The sequence below is a fragment of the Hypomesus nipponensis genome, chromosome 1, assembly GCF_054491055.1.
Source record: "Hypomesus nipponensis isolate SF chromosome 1, ASM5449105v1, whole genome shotgun sequence".
Lineage (NCBI taxonomy): Eukaryota > Metazoa > Chordata > Actinopteri > Osmeriformes > Osmeridae > Hypomesus > Hypomesus nipponensis.
Genome location: NC_140361.1, coordinates 7006474 through 7026773, shown reverse-complemented (window position 1 = coordinate 7026773; position 20300 = coordinate 7006474). Strand labels below are relative to the sequence as shown.

The 20300-nt window shown below is 45.3% G+C and overlaps 4 protein-coding genes across 8 annotated transcripts; 1 reads left to right on the top strand and 3 right to left on the bottom strand.

The window, feature by feature from the left end:
• Positions 1 to 69: 69 nt before the first annotated feature.
• On the bottom strand, positions 70 to 2570 carry trpt1 (tRNA phosphotransferase 1). 2 transcript variants are annotated; one of them, XM_084669223.1, is made up of 7 exons: positions 2354 to 2570; positions 2073 to 2154; positions 1710 to 1879; positions 1264 to 1429; positions 894 to 950; positions 666 to 776; positions 70 to 568 (listed from the first exon to the last, which is right to left on the bottom strand). In XM_084669223.1, exons 1-7 carry the CDS (start codon positions 2417 to 2419, stop codon positions 546 to 548), a joined length of 675 nt encoding a protein of 224 aa, XP_084525349.1. In that variant the 5' UTR covers positions 2420 to 2570; the 3' UTR covers positions 70 to 545. The 2 variants fall into 2 exon arrangements, with proteins under 2 accessions (XP_084525349.1, XP_084525357.1); XM_084669231.1 differs by having other exon boundaries at positions 2073 to 2234; positions 2354 to 2555.
• Positions 2130 to 7275, top strand: dpf2l (D4, zinc and double PHD fingers family 2, like). 2 transcript variants are annotated; one of them, XM_084669210.1, is made up of 10 exons: positions 2130 to 2267; positions 3220 to 3380; positions 3483 to 3784; positions 4006 to 4098; positions 4511 to 4595; positions 4727 to 4861; positions 4997 to 5128; positions 5402 to 5514; positions 5668 to 5749; positions 5944 to 7275. In XM_084669210.1, exons 1-10 carry the CDS (start codon positions 2248 to 2250, stop codon positions 6027 to 6029), a joined length of 1209 nt encoding a protein of 402 aa, XP_084525336.1. In that variant the 5' UTR covers positions 2130 to 2247; the 3' UTR covers positions 6030 to 7275. The 2 variants fall into 2 exon arrangements, with proteins under 2 accessions (XP_084525336.1, XP_084525328.1); XM_084669202.1 differs by lacking the exon at positions 2130 to 2267 and adding an exon at positions 2641 to 2686.
• slc24a6a (solute carrier family 24 member 6a) lies at positions 7249 to 14455 on the bottom strand. Its single transcript, XM_084669243.1, has 17 exons — positions 14003 to 14455; positions 13659 to 13751; positions 12869 to 12945; positions 12538 to 12612; positions 12271 to 12355; positions 11836 to 11939; positions 11656 to 11730; positions 11504 to 11529; positions 11371 to 11424; positions 11077 to 11216; positions 10583 to 10746; positions 9750 to 10011; positions 9356 to 9522; positions 9011 to 9125; positions 8773 to 8885; positions 8447 to 8512; positions 7249 to 8093 (listed from the first exon to the last, which is right to left on the bottom strand). Exons 1-17 carry the CDS (start codon positions 14109 to 14111, stop codon positions 7983 to 7985), a joined length of 1836 nt encoding a protein of 611 aa, XP_084525369.1. The 5' UTR covers positions 14112 to 14455; the 3' UTR covers positions 7249 to 7982.
• Positions 14456 to 14627: 172 nt separating this feature from the next.
• Positions 14628 to 17339, bottom strand: zdhhc24 (zDHHC palmitoyltransferase 24). Of its 3 annotated transcripts, XR_014756027.1 has the most exons (5): positions 16571 to 17339; positions 16067 to 16344; positions 15537 to 15838; positions 15370 to 15425; positions 14628 to 15135 (listed from the first exon to the last, which is right to left on the bottom strand). XR_014756027.1 is itself a non-coding variant. In XM_084699005.1 (4 exons), exons 1-3 carry the CDS (start codon positions 16873 to 16875, stop codon positions 15546 to 15548), a joined length of 876 nt encoding a protein of 291 aa, XP_084555131.1. In that variant the 5' UTR covers positions 16876 to 17339; the 3' UTR covers positions 14628 to 15425; positions 15537 to 15545. The 3 variants fall into 3 exon arrangements, 2 of the variants coding, with proteins under 2 accessions (XP_084555131.1, XP_084555130.1); XM_084699005.1 differs by having other exon boundaries at positions 14628 to 15425; XM_084699004.1 differs by having other exon boundaries at positions 14628 to 15838.
• Positions 17340 to 20300: the final 2961 nt, after the last annotated feature.

Sequence of the window (20300 nt, the reverse complement as noted above, 5' to 3'; positions counted from 1 at the left end):
TTTGCTGAATATTGTTCTTGATTATATATATGATCATATATGTTGTTTATATTGCAAGTATGATCCTAGTTCAAATAAATTATTATTTATTCATTCATCAGATTTTTTAAGACCATTGAGGTGCAATAATTCCAATATACTTCTACTTGTTACACATGGCAAATACTTGTTATAAATGGCTGAAACTTGCACACGGTTTCATGCAAAAGGCAGAAACAGCTCAGGAAACCACAGATAATGTATCACAAACAACATTCACACTGTGTGTGTGCGCTCTCTCTAAGGAACAGTGAAAACTATCCGTTAACCACAGCCGGTCCTGATACTTCAACGGTTCCTTCTGTATCCTGCTCAGTCATGTAAATGTTACGACTGTAACAGAAACATCATACAGTGTTGTTGGTGTTATTGCTGAGGGATTTCACAGTCTCCCAACAATATCAAGTGCTCTTTCCAAACAGTATACTTTCCATAGAAACAGCCTCCCTAATGCTTTCTCACTGTGTGATGACTTGTCCCCCCAATTCTCAGAGCAATATCTTCAACTACTCCAACGGCAGAATATTTCCTGCAACAGAAAGTAACAAACCAATAGATTTAAAGTTACCGTTCCTTTTCCTACCTTTTATTTGTATTTTTATAATATCCAGCAGGGGGGTCCTTACTTGTGGGCTTCAGTCTCAGAGCTTTGCTGAAGTACCTCAACGGTAGTTTTCCCTCAGTATCTCCAGGGGTAAGCAGGACACCATTTTCAGACAAAAAGAACTGGATACCATCTGCCCAGGAGACACACACATGGATGTTGACACATTTTTACAACTGGATCTGGAATGCTTTTCAGAAATGTGGCATTTTGGATCATTATTGTAATTGATCCTGTTTGCTCTTCTTACCAGCCAGGGCCTTGGGGACATTGATGTATATGGCCAGGTCACAAACATCCCTCTTACCTAAAGCACAGAAACCCTGACAACTCAAAAACAATCTAACAGTAACAGTAATTATGTTATCAGTAAAAGCCTGACTAAAGATTTGTTATTATTCTCTCTGTATTCCTTTTCTTTGTCATGCTCTCTCTTCTCACCTCCTCACTTAGCATGAACAGTTGCTAGCTGTTTGGGTTCATACCCCTCTGTTTGATTATCCTCTCTCTCCTGTCATCTCTCTCTTTCTTCAAATTCATCCTCCCTCTTTCTTTCTTTCTCCTCATCTCCATCCTCCCCATCTCTTTCTTTCTCCCCCAGCTCTCCCTTCCTCTCTCACCACTGTCTTCCTCCCCTGGTAGACACAGGTGGATGTGTGTTCTGTTCATCCTACTGAGGCCCTGGGTTCTGATGGAGGTCCAGTGACAGAGGTAGGACCTGTGAACTGCCTCCACAGGGCAGTCAGGGGAACCAGCCTGCACCGGTCTTAGCTCCAGATCAGGCACCTGTTCAGGGAAAAGACCCATGGGCACACGGTAGTCGAGCAAGGATTTGCAGACAGTGGAAGGAGAAGCGAGAAGCTCCCTGAAACCTTAAGACCACCACTTGCCTTTAGCTCACCATGTTTGCTTGTGATCTTTCACATGGGAGATTGGGGTTCTTATGTCCCTTGTTAAATTCACACCACCAACATGCAATACTGTTTGGCACTTCCTTATGGACAACCATCCTGCAACACTGTGATGCTGCAACTTTCTGTAAGGCACCTATCAGCTATGCATATACCTGCAGAGAGTGACCCTGATTGGCTCGTATCTGCAACCGTCCATCTTCTGGGTGACGGCAGAGCTTGTATCGCTTCTTGTCATTGGTAGCCACCACTCTTTCCACATCCTCCAATGAGTAGGAGCGGAACTGTGGGTGAGCTAGAAGGTCTTCAACGAATAAGAAGCCATCTGGGTTGGGGGAGAATAAAGCATGGTCCCAACTGTGTAATAAAATCCCTTTCAGAGCATGCGCACTTGTCCACTTCCCTAAATAGATTCTGAGTTAAGTGTAGTGACATGAGGCTTTTCAGATTGTAGAAGCGAATACATAACTAGGTTGTCTGTTGATGCCTGAATCCTAACTTATAATATATAAACTCACCAGGATTCAGGTGCAGTCCCAACTTGTTGGCTCCGTGTCGCAGGGCAAATGACATAGATTTGGACAGACGGACATCCTTGTCCTAAAAAGGAAAGTAATATACTAGTGTCCAACTGTCGTCTGTTAGCAAGTCATTGTCTCTGTTGTAGAAGGCTTTCTAATCTAAGAAAGAAAAATGGCAGAGCCCCACAACAGGTAAATAGTTTTGTTATATATTATATCGCCCATCAAAGTTTGGTGTCATAGTGAGAACATTATTGTATGAGTCACTTCTCTCTCACCTCACCGCACCTTCCTCTTTCTCCTCTCCTTCCTCCTCTTCCTCCTCCTCGTCCCTGACTTTCCATTTTCAGAAAATGTAATTAGTCGGTCTACATGGATAACTTTTGTTTGCAACACAGGAGGTTTTGCTAGCAATAGCTAGATACTGTCCCTGCAACACGTAAACAATCAGGCTAATATCCCAGTAGACTAGTCCAAAGTAAGTAGCCTATGCTTTTACTCTGAAATTGTGAAAACGGAACTTGACTGCAGCTGCATGCACATGCGCATTTGCAGTTTTAACAACTGCACCAAGCAATCATGGCGGCGGCCGTCGATAGTGTTGTGAAAGTGTAAGTTTTCATCAATTTTCAGAAAGGCTACGACCTTAAATTGCCTGTAGAAATGCATGTCATCACTAACGAGTGTGCATGGTATAAGAAACCATGTGTAAAAGAGAAATACACGTCTGCTATTTATTTTCATACACACCCATTGTCTAACGCAGCTAAGCAACCTAGCCACCCACGGCTATTTGTACTGCTGTATTGTCTTCCAAAATCTCATTTAGCTCGTGAACGAGTCAAAGAGATGTACTATTACATTAAATCCCACATTAAAATGTCTTATTTACGTTCGAAAATTGATTTGCGGCCTGTATGAAATGTAACAAGCAGTTGAACCATATAAGGTTTCATATTGCCCATTTTGACCAGAAACAAAGATGGAGGGTTGGAGCTGAGAGTCACTGCACATCAAATTGCATAATTTCGCAGTATGACTTAATTCGCTAACTAGTTTTGAACGGTTACATAGCAAAATACAACAGATTTATTCCTAGCTAGGTCAAATGACCATATTACTCACTTCATCACTTTTGTTTCAGGCTCGGTGAGCAGTACTATAAGGACGCAATGGAGCAGTGCCATAGCTACAACGCCCGTTTATGCGCTGAGAGAAGCATCCTAATGCCCTTCCTGGACTCGCAGACCGGTGTTGCCCAAAGCAACTGCTACATCTGGATGGAGAAAAGGCATCGGAGTGCAGGTCTGTATGCTAAAAACAACACAGTTGGAATTAACATACAGGAATATAACAATGTTCACACTATGCTGATTGAATCAATTCTTTGTCTGTCTGTTTAAACAGGTGTGGCTCCGGGCCAGCTGTACACCTATCCCGCTCGCCGCTGGAGGAAGAAGCGACGGGCCCACCCCCCAGAGGACCCCCGCCTGGCCTTCCCCCCCCTGAAGTCGGCGGAGCTGGAGCTGGGGCTGAAGCGAGACGCCCTGGGGGCGATGGATGGCAGCAGCCTGGAGGCCCTGCTCAAGGGGGAGCCCCTGGAGAGGAGGGGCCAGTCGGACTCCCGCACCGTAGAGGATGATGTGGCCACGCCCGAACCGGTGGCAGCCACCGCCTCCAGCCACACCTCCTCTGGACGCATCCGCAAAGTAAGTGACAGGAGAGAATACCAGCACCGCAGACCGGTGACATTCTTGGCCTATGAGCTAAACAAACATTTTAAACCCATTTGACGGGTCCTAAGTTAACACCTTTTATATATTAAGCGATATGTATATATTTAGGTAAATATCCTGGTTCTTTACAGACTTACTAGTGAGTATAGTATCCCAACCTGAACTTGTCTGACTTGAACCTCTTGTGTGCCCAGAGAGTACTGGACCATGACGACTACCTGGATGATCTGGACGATGAAGACTTTGAGGACGAGACGCCCAAGAGACGAGGAAAGGGCAAGTCCAAGGTAATGATGTTTCTTGCTCTAAAAACTGGCGCCTTTGCCACCCCCAGTAGGACTACATGAATTTCTGGCAAAGCACCAGAGGTCAGACAGGGTTGTGGTTGAATCAGAACGTCCGTTAAACAGTTGAATGTTCCACGGCACCTAAACCAGGAGGTCACACCAGGGCATGGGCTTGTTCTGGGTGGAGTATTTGTCCTGGTTTGGCAGGGTTGTGGACTGGGAACAGTGGTAATGTGAGTGTTTGTCCTGGTTTGGCAGGTTCGTGGACTGGGAACAGTGGTAATGTGAGTGTTTGTCCTGGTATGGCAGGGTCGTAGAGTGGGAACAGTGGTAATGTGAGTGTTTGTCCTGGTTTGGCAGGGTCATGGAGTGGGGAACAGTGGTAAAATGAGTGTTTGTCCTGGTTTGGCAGGGTCGTGGAGTGGGGAACGGTAAGAAGAAGCTGGAAGCGGCAGCAGCGGCAATGGAGGAGCGGGACAAACCTTACGCCTGCGACAGTGAGTCACACTTTGTTTTAGCGAAAAGGTGGGCGGTCGGATGGAATGTCTTAAGCTGGTGGTGCGTGAGAGAGAGACTGCTCCCTGTTACGTTTATGTGATCTCATGCATGTGTCTGTTTGAATTTCCAGTCTGTGGGAAGCGCTACAAGAACCGCCCTGGCCTGAGCTACCACTACACACACTCCCACCTGGCGGAGGAGGAGGGCGAAGACCGCGAAGAGATCGAGGCTCCACCCACTCCCCGTCAGCCAGAGGAACATAAGAGTGAGTCACAGAGCAACACATCTATGTGCCAATAGACTCTTAGTGTTTGAATAGGTGCCTGCTGCCTATGCGCTACATACACATTTCCCCAAAATGTTGACACCAGATTTGTTTTCTCTCTGCCCTTCCTTCCAGCCCCTAAGAAAGGACCCAACGGTCTGGCCCTGCCAAACGACTACTGCGACTTCTGCCTGGGTGACTCCACTCTCAACCAGAAGACTGGCCAGTCTGAGGAGCTTGTGTCCTGCTCCGACTGCGGACGCTCCGGTACCTAGCTGGCAGATCATCTGTCTTATCTGGATCAACCGTTCAGTTGGAACGCTTCGATCATTGTTCAGAGCTCCCATAGCTCTAAGATCCAGACAATTGACTTGAAATACATATGTAATATATATATATGTATGTAATCATTGAAAAACATTTTCAAATCTGGACCAAATGCTCTTGATCTGTTGTGGGTTAACTTGACCTGTAGTGACTTGTTTCCTACTTGTCTATAATGTGACCGTGTTTGTCCTGACTCCTCGCCCCCGCTCCCAGGTCACCCCACCTGCCTGCAGTTCACGGCGGTGATGATGGCCGCCGTCAAGACCTACCGCTGGCAGTGCATCGAGTGCAAGTGCTGCAACGTGTGCGGGACGTCCGAGAACGATGTGAGTTACCTCTCCTGTTCTAGACTCCTCTCTTCCTCTCCCACATGCTTTCTTCTCTTTCTTCATCTACTTTCTCTCCACCCCCCTCCCCAACCCATTTGCCAGACTGGATTATGAAGAGTCTGACCCCCCTCATGTGTCAATGTGTTTCAGGACCAGCTGCTGTTCTGTGATGACTGTGATCGAGGGTACCACATGTACTGCCTCAGTCCCCCCATGACCGAACCCCCTGAAGGTAAGGCCCCGCCCACATCAGTCTACTGAGCTTTGTTCAAAATACCTTCAAATCAACAGGACAAGTTTAACCTTCCATTTCTTGGATTGGATGTCTGTTGGGCCTCTCAGTATAGTGTACGTGACATCAAAGCAGCGTAGCTGTGACATGGTGCATTGATCAAGTCCCGCCCTCGTGTGTGTTTGTGTTTACAGGAAGTTGGAGTTGTCACCTCTGCCTGGCTCTTCTGAAGGACAAGGCGTCCATATACCAGCAGAGCCAGAGCTCTACCTCCGAGTGACCATTGCTAGGAGACAAGCCTTGCCCTCAACCATCACCCCACCTCACTCTCCTCTCACATACCACCAACCTCACCACAGAACCCCCAACAGTCGCCAACGAGTCTGGGGAGTGAGTGGGGTGACCAACACCTCAGAGGGTCCAGACCACAGAAGGGATCAGCTCTTAGCGCCCCTTCCCTAACCCCCACTTCCACTCCCTGGGGAAGGGTACCCAACAGTGACTGACGTATGAACAGTATCTAGTATCATTCACTAACACTTGACCTCCCCACTCTTCTCTTAGCTAGACCACCTGGACTAGTACACACACAGTGCAGACCACAGTAACCATAGTAACCACTGTCTCCATGGAGTTCACGTTAGCAAATGGATTAGCATAGCAGCTAATTATTTTCCCTTCCCTACACTCATACACACATCCATACATATAACACAAATGTATGGTGTGGACTGCTAAGACAGGCAATGTGTTTGATTTGTTGCCAAATTATCTATTTTTAATTTGTCAGAAGAAAAAATATCCATGCCTTTGGGTTTCGATATATATATATGATCCAAGTCGTGGAGGGATTGGTTATGTTTAGTGGACTTTTTGTAGTGACGTTTGTCTGTGTACTTCTCTCTCTCTCTGATATTTTAGAACCTTTTTTTTTCTTTTTTTCCTCTTGTGAGGTTTCCTTCAAGAGCCTTTCTGGTGCCAAGGTCCATAGACATAGAAGACAACGCTATTGTGACTGAACCCTCCTCCCAAACTTTAAAACTGGTCCAATTTTTCTACTGTATCAGTTTCTAGCTGTCATCTCCATGGAAACCCGTAGCTGTCTTTTCATGTCTGTGCCACAACATGACATTACTGCATGCAAATTGCACCTTGTACTTGAGTACAAATGCACACAGACACACATGAATCTTTGAACTTTTTTTCTTTCTTTTTTTTACATTTTGTATCCAGTACATCACTTGATATTCCATTTGGGGATTGGGATTTTTTGTAGTTGGATTTTGTAAAATATATAGTTAACATCACGGGGAAAACAAAAGCATAGCTACTAACAATGTCTGTACTGTTTTTTTTTTCTATTTGTTTCAGCATCTATGCTTTTATTTTGTGATATGTTCAATTGTTAATGATTTCCATAATATTGCTATTTGTTATGGTAAAATATTGTAATTTGTGTATTTTTTTTTAACGTTTCTTTGGTATTGAACATGCTTTTGCTCTAATAAAAAGTCCATGTATCCACAGTGAGTGCCTTTCTTCACACGTGCCTCATTGCACTAAACTTGGTGTTTATTGCACTTAACATCCACTCCAATTACAAAATAAATTCAACAAAGCATTTCCACAGCAAGGTGTTGAGATGGGACAGATATGGCCATGCAAAGTAAGAACAACACACACAGGGAAGTGAAGGATTAACGTAACTTAAGATCATTGTGGTAATACTGTTGGTGTTAGACACTTTTTGGGGGGAACTTCCATCTATAGAAAATGTAGTCCTTGTAACTTGCCATACATTAAGACTGTTTTGATAAGATACAAATTCAGTTTTTATAAATTCATTGTGCGAAGTGCATTGCTATCACAGAGTAACTTGACAGGCTTTGTATAAAACTATGCAAAATAACTCAACATTTAATAAAGCTAGAAGGTGAGGCTTCCTGTCAGTTGATGTAACATTATCACTGACATTAGGAGACGTCGTTCTCCAATGAATATCCATGTACCCATACACACACATACTGTACATGCATACAACATAGGTCAAGAAACAGCAGTTGTCTATACAGACTCACTTTGATAGTATCAGAATCTCACAATATGCAAATAGGTGTGATTATAAAAATCACAGAAAATACTAAAGTATTAACATCTGTATGTACATGGGTGTGTGTTTACCTTTCCCTTGGTGCATGTATGTGTGTGTTTACGTGTGTGTGTCTGTGACCTGTTACAGTTGCTGAAAGCCGACGGAACAAAGGAGGAAGATGGCGTAAAGCAGCAGGAGACTGAGACCAAGCCTGCGGTCCAACCGCCAGTGGTTCAAGTGAACACTCAGGACCTGAGGGAGAGAGCCAGAAAAGGGAAGAGGGAGTAAAGAGAGGAAATGGGGTGTTGACTTAGAAAGTGATCCTGTTTCTACACACTGTCTTAGGAGGCAGTGACATGGGTATCATGTATAACGTACAAACAGTAGAGTACACAATGTTATTTCAAAATTGTAAATATAACTATCAAAATACTGCATGTAGGGTTTATGAGGGAGGATGAGGGTAATATCGTAATATCTGTGTAATATTGACAGTTCACGGTCTGAACTTCTGTCAGTGTTGTTGCTATTGCTGTAGTGAGGGGATTCTAGATTTGATCTTTCTGATGGTGGTATGTGAAGAAGGATGGTCCAGAGATACTCACAGTCAGAATGACAGAGGCCAGCAGCAGAATCACTGAGTACACTAGCCCCTTACTGTTGATGCAAACCTGGCAACCGCAAACATAAACCCCCCAAAAAACACAGAAGAAATGTTCTCTGAAAAGACACAAATACTTGGAAAACACAAGACTTTGGATGGGTAGCTGTGTTCATATAAGATCTGAGAAGAAAGATTGGATTGCATTCAGGGTGACTCTAGCATGCGGAAATCTTGCTACCCAGATTGAGAAAAAACACACACAGAAGAACACGAACATGAACTCAAACAACACTGAGAGAGAGTGTGTGGGACTAAGGTGGATCTTACCACAGAGCCATAGTCAACCACTAGAGTGCGCAGCACCCAGGGAAAACCAAGGCCCAGGAGCACATCAAAGATGTTACTGCCTATAGAATTAGAGACAGCCATGTCCCCCATACCTGCAATACACACACACACACACACACAGATTAGACACAAAAACACAATTACATACCCTCATAACTACCACATACAACAAACCCTGAGACAGACACAGACAAACACACAGCGTGAAGGCTGGCACCTTGGCGGGCAACGATGAGGCTGGCCATACAGTCTGGGACACTGGTGCCCGCTGCCAGGAAGGTGATGCCCATGATGACTTCTGGGATGCCCAGGGTGAAACTGATGATGGTGACCTGGAATGGGGGACACATGAGAGTGGTTCAAAAACGTATTCAGTGCTGTGTCTACAAGCCCACAGTATAGCAATGACAGTGACTGTATGTGATTGTGCACGATCTAGTGGACAGTATAAATAACATGCAGATCACTTAGCATTGGCAAGTCAGTAGTGAGGGTAACGTGCAGGAGGAGACAGTCAGTTATAATCTTCAGGCTATGTGTGTGTGTGTGTTGCGGCTCGTACCATCCAGACCATGAGGTAGGAGAGGAGGGCAATCCAGAGGGTAGATGATAGGAAGGTGAGCAGGTACCAGTGGTGCCAGCGAGGAAGTGTACAGTTGGGCACCGTGAAGTACAGCAACATATTAATAGGCCACGCCAGCATCCACTTGACCCGCCGGCCCCAGCCCTCTGAACAACACACACGACGTGTAAACACAACTTGTTTACACAATACATTTTTTGACGAGCATAAACGTTTACTGGTGTAATTTTTTTAAATTTTGGATACAGAAAATGTTCATCCAAACTCCATGTGGTTACAATGTAATTGAGTGGCTCCTTCTGTTCCTAGAAGCTACCAGAAGCAACATCTTGGGGAGGTATGTGTTTTTGTGGGTGTGTCAGTTCCCACTCACCTGGCACAGCATAGGGTGTAAACGGTTCCTCCTTTTCCTCCTCTTCCTGCTCCTCCTCATCCTCCTCTTTGGCCAGCGCCCCCACTGAGTCACCGATACACCCCGTTTCTGCACCCCCCTTTCCCCCCTCTCCCTCCCCAAGGGGCTGTCTCTCGCCGTCCACACCACCACCATTCTCCAACCCCCAGGGACCCCCCTCTCCCCCCTCCTCCCCCACCGCCTCCCCCTCCTCCAGGCTCTTTGCCTGGATCAGTCGCTGCCTCTGTGTGTGTGTATGTGTGTGTGTGTGTGTGTGCGTGTGTGTGAGAGAAAGAAAAGGATCAAGTGTGTGAGAAAGGAGAAGAAGTGTGTGTTTGCATGTGACAGAGAAGGCAGAAAAACAGAATAGTGACAGAGAGAGAGGGAGACAGGGAAAGAGATCTAGAGATTAGACATGTTTTCTTCACTGGGGTACTGTTCTGTGTTCTGGAGGTGCTTTGACAGACCAATGACACATTTCACACTGAAGGTAGGACGGGTTTAGGGGTAGCAAAGCATAGCATCTCATGCAGCACAGTTTAAGCATACACTTCCAGCAAATCCTTTTTAGATGCATGTCTTTGTACAGCTGCTTTGTGTGTGTTTGTTCTTTGTCAATGACCATGCATCTTTACATGCAGGGATGTGTGTATGTTTGTATGTTGGCATGGGATCTATTTTATGAATTTTTACAGTAGTTATGTATGCACGTGTGTATCGCTTCTGAGTTCTCGTTGGTCCCTGCATTTCTGTACGTGCGAGCGCGAGGTGCTTGTGAGAATGTATCTTTTTCTGCATCCCACCGCGCGGTGTACCTCGTTGATGACCATGCGTCCGGCCATGCGGAGGCGGGTGTAGGGGGGGAAGTGCGGGGTGATGAGGAGACGGAGGCTTGCCTCAGAGAAGGATAGCTGGTGGGGCTGTAGGCTGAGCAACTCGTCCACCATCACCACCGCTGGGTCCTGCCCTGAGCACGAGTCTGGGAGGGGTGAGGGAAGGGTAGAGAAGAAGGAGGGAGAAGGTGGGCAGGGATTAGGGGGGAGAATGAAGAAGAGGAGCAGGTGGGTAAAGGAGAGAGGGAGTTGGAAAGTGGAGTGAAGGAAGAAAAAAGAGAGGAGAGATGAGATGGGAGTCGAGATAGAAAAAGAGAAGGAAAGAGAGAGAGAGTAAGAGCGGACTGTGGAAAATAGCAGCTTCATGTAGGGAACTGTCTATTTCAGGATGATAAAACCCAAAGGGAACGTGACGCATTTCACTGATTGGGTATCACAGCATCTGGTACACCAGAAACACACACACTCATACCGACCTCTCTTCAGTGGAATCAAGTCGGTATCACAGTCGACCCCTCCATGCCCGACTGCGGTGGTCCTTCGCAGGCTGCTCAAGCAGCCCAGACCTCCTCGGCCCAAATGCATCTCCACCCAACCCCACAGAGGCCTGTTAAACCTACACACACACACACACACACACAATAAGATGTATTTTAGTGCTTAACCAATACGTGTTTCACAAATACAAATGCCATGATTTCCCTTGTGTTTGCACCAATGTTTAAGACACAGGTGGCATGCTCATTCCAGTGACACACCGAAACACTCACCTCATGATGAGAATGTATACTCCATACATCAAGATCAATACAATGGCCTCCCACCTAAAACATATCCGCACAACATTAGGGAGAGAATGCTTTTTTTAAATTAAACCAGAGCTGTCTTAATTGTTTGCCTTACCAAACGACTTTCTCATCATAAATCACCTGCCCAAAAAAACACAAGAAACAACTCAATTATCTTTGAGTTCATTCCTTAAATCAAGTTTTCCTGAAAAGTGACAATTTTAGATCATCAGAATAGTGTTTTGTTTTTGTGTGTATGGTTCTCACCAGAATCAGCAACAAGATGGACAGAATGTAGAAAACGGAGTCCCTGAATAGGGGCCACCAGCTCAGAGAGATGGGCTGAAGACACAGAAGACATCCACTCATTTAGAGATCGCCAACTGGTGCCTGGTGTTAATTTACACATGGTGTGTGTGTGTGTGTGCGTCTGAGGGGAGGGGGTACCTGCCCGGCGAAGATCCCACAGATTCCGATGATGACGAGGATGTTGAAGACAGCTGAGCCGACGATGGTGCCCACTCCCAGGTCACCCTTTGTGATGAACACACCTGAGAGATGTGACACAAGCCAGCCAGCATGACCACAAGCATCCAACTTTAGACAAATGAAATCCATACAGGTCAGAGCACCACCAATACATAGGCGACAACTAGGTTTTTGTAAGTCATTTGGACTGGACAGAGAAACAAATTTATCAGGAAAGACACAATTCCAAAGGTCCAGGATACTCTGGAATGGTCTAAAATCCACAAAGTAAAAACAGATTAATTATTTTAATACCAGAAATATGATCATGTTATTATCCTTGTATCATTTTAATGTTGTACTTGTGAGAACTGGGGAAGTGATGGCGATAGGGGAGGAAGAGGTGACACTGACCAATCAGAGAGGTAAAGAGCTCAGGGGCAGAGCTTCCGGCAGCCATGAAGGTTGCCCCGGCAACATCCTCACTAAGTTGAAGGTTCTGTGTGGTGGAGGGGAGGGAGACAGAGACGATCACCAAAACAAGCTTTTTGATTAAAAGCAGAAATGAATCAAAGAGACAGTTACCATATATTAAGATATTAACTGGAAAGCACACTGCAGCGGACTGAAAACTGCTTTATAAAAGCATCACAGTAGGTACTTCTCTTGTTTGGCCCTTACCTCAGATATCTTTTCCAGAGATGGCACAAAGTACATGTCACAGACAATCGCCAGGGCATAGAACACATAGATTGCCTGGCAGTTGGGAAGAGGGGAAAAACACCTCATCAGCTGACAGTGAGACCGAGGGTCTTTGACACAAGTGCAAGTCAAGTGCAGTGAATGTTTGAGTTCCGCTAAAACAGGGTTGAAGCCTCTTTTCAGGTATGGAGCAAAGGATGGATTGAGTATTGGGAGCATTTTCAGGTAAAAGCATAGACCCCATAGAACCCAAAGAACAGCGTTGGAACTCTGTCAGGGGTCTGGGAGGCAAGAGGGTCTGTATACTCACACAGAGAACATGGAGGAGAACTGCCCCTTGTCTCTTCTGCTCCAGGGAGAAAATGTCCTCCGGAAACTCATGGATAGCTTAAAATGGAGAGCCAGAGTGAGAAAGAGGGAGAGAGCGAGAGAGGGAGGGGGGGGGGGGGGGGTTAGAAACAAATTACTTTCAATTCAAGTAGAAAATAAAATGTTTTAAGATACAAGCAAAGGGTCAGTGGGGAACTTCAAAAACCTGAACTGCTCAGAAAACTGAGTCCAGTTAATCTCTTAGCAACAGGCTAGATGGAGCAGAGACCACAATCAACATCATCAACATGGTCAGGGTAAACGGATCCGACCTCAACCTTGGCAGATGTGCAAACACACTTAAGTGGATATGACTCTACTGATTTAAATATATGAAATACGTCTAGGGTGTCCCATCTATATGTCGGCTCTTCTCAAAGCATCAGATACACTGTGCTCCATTCTGAAATTTAGCATTCAGTTTCCTAGCAACAGGGGCCTCAAAGGGGCTTAGCTGCGTGTTTAAGCATCTGTCTGCCCTCTTTAAAGACATGTTATGAGGGAGCAGAGAGAAAAATAGATTGAGATGGTGAGATTGACAGGTTCCAGAGACATAGATGAGTGGATGGATGTGAAACAAACCAACTATCATCAATCTGAGAAAATCGAAGATACATGGCAACAGATAACTGACATCCAATCAGACATAATATAATCAGCCAGCCAGAGAAGAACCTGAATAATTAAGAAACAGCCAAAAAAGGACAGGGACACAACAATAAGTATCTTACCATCTCTGGGAGGGTGATAGGTCTGGTTCTGGTCTATATCCAGTGCCAGTTCTCTCTTAGACCAGAGAAATGTTCCATCCACACTGGAGGAGTCTGGCTCCAAGAACAAGACAGATGCATCTGGTATTAGTTTAGGTTGCTTATTGCTCACACATTATTGAGATCAACATGGTATTGATTGAACAGTGATACAGTTACTTTGGATTAATGTTCTGCTAGGTTACATGTTGAAATTGGACAGATATATTGTCAATAACCGTTCCATTGTGATTATCATAGTTTTAATGTGTTTCATATGAATACCGAGCTGACAAACATTAGTTAGACATAGAAACATACCGCACCTGTTACATGTAGGAAGTGCATGAGCCAGGTGGCGCTTATTAGACCTAGTCCACAGACGCAGAGCCGCTGGAAAAGCCGCGTTCGGTTGGGTCTTACAGCCGCTTTCATCGCCGCCCACTACCGCTCGCTCCGCTCAGAACGTAACGGTCGCCATAATGGCACACCGGTCCTCCGGTTCTTTATCTCAGATCAGATTAGGTCTTTTCACTTTATCCTCGAAGTATGTTGGTTCTCTGCGTGCATTCATGAAGATTCAGCTTCGGCATTCCCGGCTCCCATCCATCTGTCTCACTCATCAGAGCATCATTTGTACTACGAGCATCCTTGTCCGCTGTAACGAAGACGCAATATTAATTTCGCGAACAATTATAGCTTCAAAGTAGCCTATAATCAACCAGTAAACGTCGGTCGTCATCACACATCCTCATCACTCCCAGTCTTCCGCGCTCCCATACAACATAGTTCCCGTCTTTACAATGCTCCGTCACAAGGGTTTTCTGGCGCTCTTCGTGCCACCATTAGTGAACGCGCCACTTGGGTGGGGCGCACGACAAGTAGCGTTCACGGATTTTGACGCTGTTTAACGAATGTAGAATGAAAATTACACACGTCATTGGTATTTTAATAGGCTGTTGGTGTTTACTCTTGCACTCAATGAATTCAATTCTGCTAAATAAGAACAAAACGGAACAATATACAGGCTATGTATAACAAAACATAGCATTCCGATGGCTAATATAATCCTTTATTACACTTTTAAGACAAACAAAATAATACAGCATTTTCAGAAAATATCAGCAAAATACTATTGATAATTAACATAATTTTCCACGTTGAAATGACCAACAAGGAAAATGATACACATCTGTTTTGGCTGCAATCAAGGAGAGCATACAAAAAGGCAAAGACAAACGTTGGGGGAAAAATACATTAAAAACAACCGCAATCTAAATTGGCACTGTAAATTACACCAGAGCATAATGAAAGAGTGTCATCATCAAACACTCACGCCCACACATACTGTATATAAGAACAGATTATTAAAAACAGCAGGACTGACAACAACTCCTGTATGGTCACCAGATGATCTATAGATGGCGTGGTTGAGTCAGAACTTATTTCCACAGGAGACCTTGAAAAAGGTTGAATCAATTGATCATCAATCACAACGTTAATGTATTCAGTGTCATATTCCAATTCTACTTTAAAGCTCCAAGGCTCTGTAAACACTGCAGATTCCACAGTTTACCTTCCCTGGCTTGTATAATCAGTATGAGGCTGATTATACAAGCCTAGGAAAGTAAACAGTATATTATATCATATTATTAGAGCTGCTTCCGACACTTGGTCAAAATACCAGATTTACCATGAACACTGCTGCCTCTGATGTAGAGCTGCCTTCCCGGCATACAGGGCAGAGAGCTGGGTAAAGGCAGGGCAACACTTCAGCACCTCAAACAGGTATAAATCACCCCACCCACAGGCTGATGCAAACAGTACAGTGCTTTCCAAGATCATTCATGATGAACTGACCGCAGAGGTTTACCGGGCGGGTTCCAGCGACCCCGTGACCTGGAAGTAGATACCGTCCCCGGGCAGGGGGGAGGGGATGAGGGGGCAGAGCCAACAGAGGTACCAGCGGAGGCCGAGATAGTGGCGCAGGTTGCCCACCACGCCCAAGTTATAGGGCCTGCGTTTGGAGTACCACTCACGGGTCGTCTGCCCTCGCAGGAGCAGGAAGATGTGGAAGAAGAGGAAGGAGGCCACCAGCAGGAAGCCCACCACACAGGTGTCAGCGATGAAGGCAAAGGCAAACGCCCGTGCCGAAACCTGGCCTGAAGAAAGGGCGGGAGTATGATAGGAGAAAAACGTTAACCGACACTGAATGAAAAGTCGACACCACCTCCCTCTCACATTTCCACCAAGACTCTCGACGACCACGACGGACAAGCCCTCTTTCAGAATAATAAATAAACGTCAATCTTTTTTCTCTCTTGTTCTCTCGCACACACAAACACGAGACTTCTTCAAGCACACACGCGCGCACACACACACACACTGACCGGACACCAGCATGATCCAGGGCATGACCAGCAGCAGGACACTGTGCAGGCTGACCCCCTCCTTCAGGATGACGATGAAGACCTCAGCGTTCATCACCACCGCGTACAGAAGCCCCGCCCACATGAACAGCAGGCAGCTCAGGAAGTAGCGGTAGTTCCGGAAGCCAACGCATTGGCCGAAGAACACACAGTGGTGGTCTCGCCGCAGAACACACACCTTGCAATCATAGCAGTGGGAGCAGCGCGGGGGAGTGTGCGTCTCACACGTGTAGCAGTACCTGGCAGTTATGGAGAAATGTGTCATGAGATCATGAACTCAAATATACATTTATTGTTGTGAAATGATAATACGCATTCACACAGCATTAGCCTTTGGATGAGGATATTGGAACTAGCATAGGAAAAGTATTTCTTAAAGACAGGTTCACCCTTACCCCCTGGTTTCAGACAAATTACACACCCAGGAATTAGTCTATAACATCAGTAAGGCTTATTAAGACTTACCTCCAGCCTTGTCCCACTGCCTCTCCCCCAAAGAACACTCCCCGAATGCTGGGACTAGTCTTGAGGAAGAGTGAGGCATTCCAAGTAATGTTTCCCAGCATAAAGTATTGTGCAAGCAGGTGTAGTGACTTCCACACGGTAGACCACTGGGTCTTTTTCTGTTCCGCTTCCAGGGGCGCTCCTACCAGAACCAAATAGCTCACTTCTGCAGTGATGGAGAAGACCAGTACGGTGTTCAGGACAATGGGCAGATGGCGACATACCCTTTCAACACGACAGTACACTCCACTCGCGAAACTGGTCATATTGTGCACGTTTTTCCTTCCTGACAGTTCCGCTGATTCAGTCTGACATCAAATAGGGGATGATTTTCATGGACGGACAAGCAACATGTTTGTAATCCAAACGTTAGGAGCCTTTTATTTTCAAATCATACACAATACAAAAAGGTTTTACAAAAAGGTACAACTTATCTTGTAATCATCGAGGTATTGACTATGATAAACAATTCTGGCAAACCGGTGCTTGTTTTCTGATAATACAAGCGAAACCAAAGAGTATAAATTATTTGGCGAAAAGCTAGGTTCATTCCAGTGTTACATCGTTTTTTGTCCCCAAAACATGTTCCGTTCCGCAACAAATTGCCGGTGTTTCTGATTGGCTGGTAGGTGGCATTTAACTCATGTGTAACTTGAGACAGCTCTCAACTCAGCAGAACATTTACCTCCGTATGCCTGCGTCTGACAAGAAGATATCCCTTACTTCTCAGCGTGAGAAATACAGGGTGTTGCGTGAGAAATTGTTGAAAAGCGTTAGTCTCACGGCAAATTTGTGAGACTTGAGAGCCTTGGAACTATTAAATAGATTGTGAAGAATATATGTTAGAGGTGGGACATAATAAAACAAAATAAACAAAATAGCAATATGAAGATAGAAAGCAAACACACACATGGTCAATTTATGAATAGGATACGATATTAAACATATTGCCTACTCGTGTACTGTCTTAATGTCAAATGTAGATTTGTAGAATGTCAGATATTAGATTTAGTATTTGTTGCAATGACAGTGACGTCTAACCCCCGCTAAACAAATAATCCTCACCCCATCTCTAATCCATGTTAATCTCTTGCCATCACATGGCTGTATTTTTCTATGTCTAAAACTCACGCTCAGACAGTGAAGGAGAAATGATGCCCGTCTGCAATGAAAGCGAAAAGGTCCGCAATAGTTTCAGAGAACAAGGACAGCAAAATCTGATTAACAGGTGAGACAGTTGCAGTCATAGGATTTTTTTCAGAATTTTGCGAGACGTCCCAGGTGTTACCTAGAGTTTACAAGTTTTGTCCCAAAATGAGGTAATGAGGTCACTTGTTTTGTGACATCCGTATGCTAATATATTTTTGTGCAATTTAACAAAATATATGATTTAGCTCTTTATAACAGTTACATTACTATCCTGTATTAATAGAACAGTATACCTTCTTCCACCATTAGGGTACACTCTTTTCTTCCGAGCTAGCTCAGAAACCCAGAGCCTAAATGATTGGAGGAATTTACATTTGTACATTCCTTAAGGCTCTTTACTCATCCAAATATGCCTTGGCTCTGCCCAGGCAGGTGATCCATTTTCAACAGTGACTGAGCATGCTTGACTGTCCTGCCTGTCTTTGTTGTTCCCAGTGAGCGCAGGAGGATCGAACTGCAGAGTGACCTACTGACCTTTCAGAGAGACCAACGTCTGTGAGTAAAATAGACGAAAAAAACAGGCATCTGTATTTGTGTCCAGAATGTACTCACTAATGTGTGTGTGTGTGTGTGTGCAGTAGCAGGGCAGTGCGGCTGCAGTGGCAATGGCAGGAGCTGAGTGAGCGAGAACGACGAGCTCAGCAGCAGAATAAACAGCTGCTGCAGGAGTTTGAGAGAGCCCAGGACACACTGAGAGACATGGTCGCCCGCACCGCAGCCATGAACACTATACGAGTAAGCACACACACACAAACTAGAGACAGGCATGATCCAGGGTATGACCAGTAACAAGACATTGTACTGGTGGACACCACTCGCACACACCACACGCACACAAACACGTATGCATGCTCTCCTCGTGCCACGCAACAACACAGGGGTCAGGAACACACTCATATTCATTGTACACACCCATACAAACTCTCGATAAAAATACTCTGTGCTTTTGCAATACTCTAGGTAGAGTATGAGAAGTATCTGGATGATAACTACCCCAGATGGCAGCAGGAGCTCAAGGAGAAGACCTTGTCTGCCCAGAGAAAGGTATACATTGTTAATCTTTTCCATGTTTTACTTATAAATATATGATAATGCATGGCTCGCGTTGTGTATCTGTAGTCTCTCAAAGCGTCCTTCAACTCCACAGAGGATGGAGCAACACTTGAAGGAGAGCATAAGGAGGATGGAGGAGAAGACTGGGACAGCGTCCCCTATCAGTGCTCAAGCTTCGCTTTCCCAAGGTAAAAAAAACATACTTCACGCATACTGTACAAATATATACATATATTGGCATTTATACATTTAATTACACACATCCTGTCCTATTGTTCCTATTTTTATCAACCCTCTGGTATTTATCTCCATTCCTCAGCTCAAGTTCCTCAGACTCAGAATGGCCAACCGGACTGCAGCTCCCACTCATTTCAGTCTTCCTGGATGACACATGCTCGCTACCACTTGGCCAGTCCACATACCATGCTGTCCTTTAACCCCAAGAGGACCCAAGTCTCCCATCACACCACTGAATCCCTCCCCCCTCCTCCCCATTTCCACCCCTTCCACCTGCCTCACCCTCAGCCATTCCAATACCCTCACCCTTCCTCCATTCCAATTCAGCCCCAAACTTTAACCCAGCAGAGCTCCACAATGTGGGCTCCCCAGAGAGAGTACCCCCTGGACTGGGCTGGCAGGGTGGCTGTTTTCCCTTCCAGGACTCAATTTGGCTACCAGAGCTCCATGGCTGATCCATCAATATCAGACCCCCAGGGGTGGGCAGTGGTTGAAGGTATTGGAGTGGAGGAGGAGGTCAAGGAGGGTAGCCCAGTGGCCAGAATTGAGGGAGAGAGCAGTGATGGTCACAGACCGAGAGGCAATGAGCAGTCCCATGAATTGGACATCAAACCAGGTAAGAGCTAGGCTAAAACATCAACTAACAAATATAACAGCAAACAATTAAATTCTCGATCTAATCTTCCATATGTAATCCAATAATACACATTATCTTGGGCCTCACTACTCTTGGCCCTGTTTGTTTGTGTGTGTGCAAAGTGCGTCTGTCAAGTGGCCATGGAGAAAGCAGTGAGTGTAGCAGGGCCTCCGGTCGGGCCAGTGGGGAAAGCGATAGTAGGACGAAAAGGAAGAAGAAGGAGCAGAAGGAAGGAAGAGTGAAACCGAGCTCTGTAGACAGGGAGGAGACCGGTCTGTAAGTAATTGTTTCATATTTACTATATTTGACATGTCATACATGTGATGTGACTCCATCAGGGGAGAATTATTCCAATGATATTCTGTTATCAATCGTCTTTGACCGCATATCAAAACATAGATTGCACTGTAAGGGTTAATGCTAGATACACTACATATCTCTCTCTCTCTCTCTCTCTCTCTCTCTCTCTCTCTCTCTCTCTCTCTCACACACACATACTTCTCTCACCATGAGCCAGTCAGCTGTTACATTGTACTTCTGCTCCTGCTCTGTCAG

Coding starts and splice junctions, on each gene's coding strand:
- slc24a6a (XM_084669243.1), bottom strand. CDS start 14,111: ATGAAAGCGGCTGTAAGACCCAACCGAACGCGGCTTTTCCAGCGGCTC. Junction 11,530..11,655: donor CCATCTTGTTGCTGATTCTG/GTGAGAACCATA, acceptor TTTTTTGGGCAG/GTGATTTATGATGAGAAAGT. Junction 9,126..9,355: donor CCTACCTCATGGTCTGGATG/GTACGAGCCGCA, acceptor CCCCCATTCCAG/GTCACCATCATCAGTTTCAC.
- trpt1 (XM_084669223.1), bottom strand. CDS start 2,419: ATGGAAAGTCAGGGACGAGGAGGAGGAAGAGGAGGAAGGAGAGGAGAA. Junction 1,430..1,709: donor ATCAGGGTCACTCTCTGCAG/GTATATGCATAG, acceptor TTCCCTGAACAG/GTGCCTGATCTGGAGCTAAG. Junction 951..1,263: donor ACCAGGGGAGGAAGACAGTG/GTGAGAGAGGAA, acceptor TCTGTGCTTTAG/GTAAGAGGGATGTTTGTGAC.
- zdhhc24 (XM_084699004.1), bottom strand. CDS start 16,875: ATGACCAGTTTCGCGAGTGGAGTGTACTGTCGTGTTGAAAGGGTATGT. Junction 16,345..16,570: donor GCAGTGGGACAAGGCTGGAG/GTAAGTCTTAAT, acceptor CATAACTGCCAG/GTACTGCTACACGTGTGAGA. Junction 15,839..16,066: donor CTGGATCATGCTGGTGTCCG/GTCAGTGTGTGT, acceptor CCCTTTCTTCAG/GCCAGGTTTCGGCACGGGCG.
- dpf2l (XM_084669202.1), top strand. CDS start 2,655: ATGGCGGCGGCCGTCGATAGTGTTGTGAAAGT. Junction 4,862..4,996: donor TCAGCCAGAGGAACATAAGA/GTGAGTCACAGA, acceptor CCTTCCTTCCAG/CCCCTAAGAAAGGACCCAAC. Junction 5,750..5,943: donor CATGACCGAACCCCCTGAAG/GTAAGGCCCCGC, acceptor TTGTGTTTACAG/GAAGTTGGAGTTGTCACCTC.